This window comes from Agrilus planipennis, unplaced genomic scaffold, assembly GCF_000699045.2.
Source record: "Agrilus planipennis isolate EAB-ADULT unplaced genomic scaffold, Apla_2.0 scaffold12, whole genome shotgun sequence".
Taxonomy (NCBI): domain Eukaryota; kingdom Metazoa; phylum Arthropoda; class Insecta; order Coleoptera; family Buprestidae; genus Agrilus; species Agrilus planipennis.
In genome coordinates this window covers 1,186,073-1,192,500 of record NW_020439003.1, presented here as the reverse complement: position 1 = coordinate 1,192,500, position 6,428 = coordinate 1,186,073, and the positions used below count along the sequence as shown (strand labels likewise).

At 32.0% G+C, this 6,428-nt stretch overlaps 1 protein-coding gene across 1 annotated transcript in view; it reads left to right on the top strand.

Moving 5' to 3' along the window:
• The window catches only part of LOC108733291 (pupal cuticle protein 36-like), a 9,311-nt gene extending 2,897 nt beyond the window's left edge, over positions 1-6,414 (top strand). The window contains exon 3 of the mRNA XM_025976003.1: positions 5,262-6,414. Coding sequence (XP_025831788.1) covers positions 5,262-6,032 — 771 coding nt within the window. The 3' untranslated portion in view covers positions 6,033-6,414. The remainder of the gene's footprint in view (positions 1-5,261) is intronic.
• The last annotated feature ends 14 nt before the right edge of the window (positions 6,415-6,428 follow it).

Genomic DNA, 6,428 nt, shown 5'->3' with positions numbered 1-6,428 from the left:
TGACACGAACAAATACATGTAAGACAAAATTTTTAATATTGTATTTCAGAAATTTTGAAACCTCAATATTATTTTCTCCAGTTACATACGTACGTAAAAAAAATAAGTGCCTACATGACATTTAATGCTCTTCTAGACTGATCATTAGGAGATACGAAGCAAACAAAACTTAGGTAACTAACTGTATGTCACAAAATTTAGTAAATTAATTGGGTGTTTCTAACACTAATAATAATAACACAAAACATTTTCAAAATTACTTTATTTCTTTCGTTTCGTTACAAATAGGTATTTACCCAACTTCGTTTGGAATAATTTAGAAATTTTTAGTGTAGTTCGCTTTGGCACTTTTTAGGGCTGGTAAATGTGGCCGGGGATAGTCTATCAGTGTTTTAATTATTTAATAGTGTAATTTATTTGTTTTTCTTTTCCATTTTTACAGATTGACGATAAATAATAGTCGAAGAATTCATTTTGATGCTATTGAAAAAAACGTCTACTACGGTGTTGAAGCTGTTAACTTTTCATCGTGGAGGAGTTGTAGTTAATTAAGGTGAGCTACATACTGTAATTGTATCTGTATATGTTTATATAATATATTATATTTATTCGATATTAACTTTGACATTGTATTATTAACGTTATTAACCACGGAGATTAAATGTATTATATCTGAATACTGTTTGACAAGATTTCATTTTACAGGAACATTATAAAAACTCTGGATGGCATTAAAGCAGTGATTGATTCGCTCCAGAGCATAGCTGTAAATATGGTGCTGTAGAAAGCATGAAATGCCTTTTTTCATTGAAAATGGAGGTGGTTGTGCCATTCCTAAAGGAAAGATTTATGACAATGAACTGGTAAGTAAGAATATCAATTAAAAAGAGTAAATGAAGTCCGAGAAACTTCAATTTCTTAGNTCCTAAAATTGATACCAAAAAGTCTCCGAATACCAAGTTGAACAAAATTACATTCAGGGGAGTCCATAACTGAAACAATATAAATATTTTATTTTAAAACGATTTCAGTTCCTTTGTATCAATTTTTGAGATAAACAGAAACGAATTAAATAAAAAACATCAAATATCTACTAATACCAAGGATTTCACAAGAATGTAATTGTATCAGATGCGATTCACGTAATTAGAAAAAGCAAAATGTTGTTAAGGAACATTCAATTTATTTCAACATATACATTAAATATTTACAGATTGCTCAACTACTTAATATGATTGTAAGGGTTTATTCAACGGAGATCCAATTTGTGTCAAACATGAAACGAAAAAAGCTACACTTGACGTTAAAAGTCGACCTTTAGTCATTTCTCAATAACTATCAAATCCATTAATTTATTAGAAAGGACACTTTTAATTAAAAATGATAATCATAATGAAAATAATGGATCAGTGATCTTAGTGATAACCTACTTTTTGTAACTTACAAATTCCAAGCAATATTACCACATAAAAATGGAGGCACTTGTCTTATTAATTTATATTTACCCCAAACAGACAATTATCTTACTTATTCCTTCCCATTCTATTCTTGGAGCTAACAAATGACAACCCCCAGGACTCTGCTCAACAAACAATTTTTTATTCTCGCGCTTTTGTTCGAATGCAGAAAAGTAAATTTTAATATCTCCTACGAGAGGACTTATCAAATTCATCTTTCCATTATGGAATTGTATTTACCATTCTACTGGAAAGATTAAATAAAAGATCCGATGTTTTGAACCATACAAAAAACTATTGTGTTTGTTTATAGGTAATTAAGATTCATCAAGAAGAGGTTCGCTCAAACTTTTAATTACGATAAGCAATTATAGTAATTAAACGTTAAAATATATGTATCTGTATAAAAAGAAATTTCGAGTTTAATCAATCTTCCGTTTGTAAAATAATAGACACAGTTTGGTTCAAAATAATGTCAAATGATCACAAAATCCTTTACTAAATGTAATTTCAAAAATGTATAACAAATAGCCATGTGTGTAGGTGTTTAAGTACCTGATACAAGCGGTTATTATCATTTACCATAAAATGGAAATTATTGTTCCATGCGTGTTAATATAATATATATGTACTGTCAACCGTGAAATTACAAGGCCGTAATTTAATGCAAAATAGGCAGATAAAATTGAATTGAATTATTGTAACAATGAAATGCACAACGACTCTTCAACGACAAAAAAGGACATAATGTACGAATTGCGATGAATAGGTATTATTTAAATATTAATTATGAGCAAAATGAAATTATCTATATGGCACCCTATAATGGGAATACCAAAAGTAATTGAACAAACTAGTCGTAATTTTTGATAAAAATATAATTCAGTTACTGAAATCGTATTTTTTCTTCATTTAAAACACTAATAAAGAAACTGCACTGATAGATGCTGTTTTTGGCTCATATTGAACTCTGAAAGAAAATATTATTCAAAAGCTAAACTTAGTACTTTTTTGAATACTTCAAGATATACCTATAATCCTTACTCGTGGTTCACTACGTAAAATATATAAAAATTTTAATTAATGTATTCGATTCTTCAAACGGCATATCTTACTTTATCTGCAAGCTCGATTAAGAAATAATTGTATAGAAAAAAAGCTTTAACTTTACATTAGAAGAAGTTTTTAATTAAATTAAATTGCAATCAAAATTCAATATTTTTTTAGAGAACTATCTATAAGTGTCACCGTGATAATCATTTTGAGAAGCCTATGCTTTCCATTGCATAACAAGCGCAGTGGCGAAAATTAAATTGGAATCGGTTGTATGAACTCGGGAAGAAGATGTAGACTGAAAGATGATAAACAATGCAAACTTGCGCTTGGAATAAGGAAAGCTTTTTACTAATTCAAAAGTTTCTTAATTAGGAGAACTTGTTAACAGAACTACTTTTATGAGCTTTAGAAATAGAAAGGAACCATTGTATACAGTACAGATAGAAACGATTTACAAATAAAATTTTCAAAAATACGAACTTTTTTCCTAATCTTTTAAGACAAAATATGTATTTGTCGCGTACTAACACACGTAAATTAAGTAAGGAAGATAAAAACTTACATGTTTATCTCTGAACATTAGAAGAATTACAGTTAGATTTAATGAAAATCCAAAAAATCCTATTAAAAGTAAGACAAACGCCGATGCATTATATGTGCTTTCAGACATCAACAAGTCTTGATCTTCAACGTGCTTACTGTTTATAACAGTCGTAGAATAAGTTTCGTTATTTGTTATTATCAATTCCCTCATAACGAGGGAATCAAAACTTTTACAACTTTTTAATTATAAAGAACACTTATTAAAAGTATATATATATATTCCACTTTCGACAAAATCGTTATGTGTGATTAACTTCATTAGTTCGTTCCAAATTTGTTGAACACGATTTCGCGCATTTTGGGAGATAGACTAGGTCAAGGGTGAAACTTTCGGAGGGAACAGATTGTACTGGATATCAAGAGGAACAGCTATGTATTAAAACGAATGAATTGTGCCAATCGTCTCCAAGTTCACTGAGTCGACTCAGAAGGTCAAACTTCAGGATAATCGCGCATTTTTAAGTCTTAATACCGAAAGATGCTGTTCGCATTTCATCACTTAATTTGTTTGATGGACTTAACCGATTAAAAGTTACTTAATATCAAAACAAATTTGTTGGTTTTTCTGTCAGCTTCATTTTTGTTTTTTTTTGTTAAATTCTTAATGGCCTAAGTCAGCACTATAAGATACGCGTGCTCTTAGTCGTTAAGGACTTCTGTGGAAAATTATCAAGGACTATAATTAGATCTAAATCAAATTTGTATGGAGTATGCATTTTTGAAACGAAAACATCATTCAAACAGATAGAGCAAGCAGAGGAATTGGGAATTTTTTCGGATACAAAATAGGATCGATAACGTTTATTGCGTTCTAATGAAAACTATTTTTATTCACGATTCCATAATACTGTGTACAATGTTTGTTCAATGTCGATACGTATTTAATATTCATTAGAATAATAACACAAAGGGAATCGAATGCTACAGATAATAATCCAAATGCATATTCACTCCATACCGGTCGTAACTGAGGTACTATTACTTTAGATGCCCATAAGGAGAAATGTGAAAAATACGAATAATGGTTTCCTTTTGACGTAACAGTTAACTACAAAAGGTATCTACATAATACACTGTTGTCACTGAAACAAACTTTAAAATACCTGCAAAAAGTTTAAATTAAAGAAAAGCATGTACCCTCAACTTGATTACAGTAATTTCGGGCGTGCCTTTTCCTGGAATATAAATTACGCGGGAAGTAACCGTAGAAATACGTAATTGTTATTGTTTCTCCAAAGCTTAGAAATTTCAGCATTTTATACGGCCCTCACAGGTCAATACAAGCATAATAAGGAAGCCAGATTTAACTAAACACGGTCTTGGAGAACTAAAGCGATTGTAGATATAGAAAAGTATGGAAAAGAATTACCGAAACGATTTGGAATGTGAAAGTAAGATACCTTGAGAAATTAACAGAGTGGATACAATTACAGGTATTGTATTTAATGAACAAACGCGACTGTTCCTTTTTTCGGTACTCATTCCCTACTCCCTACTCTTTCCCTACAAGGGGAGAATAATCTTAGAAAAATTACCATGCTCGTCACTTTAAAGTGGATGCAAGAAATATTAAAAAACTTAATATTAGTACAATACAATATTAGGAGAACTTTTATAAACTTTACTAGAAATCATAGCAATTTTTACTGTGCTAGCATGGTTAGTTTTCCATTATCAGTCAAGACACTCAGAGTATGAGACAGCATGGTAATTTTCGCAAGATTTTTATCTCCGTGTAAGAAAGTTTACTTCATTGTGTAAATATTGTATTTAATTAAAGGTGAACAGAATATTTTAACTTTAAATAAATTAGCAATTACACAAATGTAATTGCAATTCTCCGTGAACAATCCATACCACTTTTGTGCAAGAAAGAACATCAACTCTGCAATCAATCACCTTAATATATAAATATGTTATATAATGTTTCACATACTGCAAAAATTATGTAGTTAATTCTTATAAGCCAATTAAAAGTTATGTAGCGCAAAATCCAAAATCAAAGCATGAGAGAGGAATCGTCAAAGCTCACATAATGTCAGAGACTAAGGTTGGGAAATTGGTACTAATTTGAATTAAAATTCCCTCGACCATTGCTGGTCAAGGCAGGACCACGGTTAAAGGTCATGAAACCTAAGGTTATAGCCCTCAAAACATCGTCAAGNGGCTGAAGAAAAGGCCGAAAAGAAGACCGCAAAACGCGGTGTCTTTGGTGAAGGCATTGGCTCCGATTTTGGTGACTCTGGGCACGACTTTGGTGCATCACAGACTTCTGGTGACCATGGCTCGTTTGGTGATGATTTCGGTGGTGATATCGGAGGTGGAAGTTATGGTCATGGTTTAGAAGGTGGAGCTGGTTTTGGTCATGGCCTTGCAGCTGGATTTGGTGAAACAGGAGGCAAAATTCCTTTGGGGTCTTCTGTACAAAAGCACATTACCATCACCAAAAAGATCGGAATACCCTATCCAAAACCATATCCTGTAAAAGTAACTAAGAATATACCTGTTCCAATACCACACCCTGTACCAGTTCCAGTTGATAAGCCTTACCCTGTCAGGGTTCCAAAACCATACCCAGTTCATGTCGACAAGCCTTACCCTGTCATTGTCCACAAGAATGTACCAGTTCCAGTGAAATATCCAGTTAAAGTACCTGTCCCACACCCTGTTCCTGTCAAGGTGCCTAAACCTTATCCAGTTCCAGTTCCAAAGCCTGTGCCTGTACCTGTTCCAGAAGTGAACATTGTCAAGAAGACCATTCCAGTTTTCATTAATGGTGGAGGTCATGAATCTTCCTTTGGAGGTTCGTCTTCTTTCGGAGGACATGACTTCTCTGGTGGATCAGGATTATCTTACGGAGGACATGGTTTGGGAGGAGGCTTGGAAAGTGGATATGGATCGGACTGGAAGCACTAATATTTGCACCCTAACCTGAACTGAACATTCGTTTTCTTATATACAATTTATTGTTATTTCCTTGTAATTTAATTTTCTTGTTCCTATATGTGTATATTATTTTCTTAATATAAATCGTAAGAACCTAATTCGGTTTCATTCCAATTACAAAAGAAATAATTTAAAAGTTTTCCAGACAAATTGTGCCACACAGTTGCTTGCCAAAGTAGACATTTTAATTTCCGTAATTGCTTCATCAGAAAAAAAAGTTTATAATTTGGAATAAGCGTAGAGTTTTAAATATTAAATGGAAGTTCGATTTCAAAAGTGTAGGCTGGCTATTGACTTTAATTTAGAAATATTATTAACTAGCTAAACAAAGATTTTGTTAACAAATTTCATTTTTCCACGGATTTT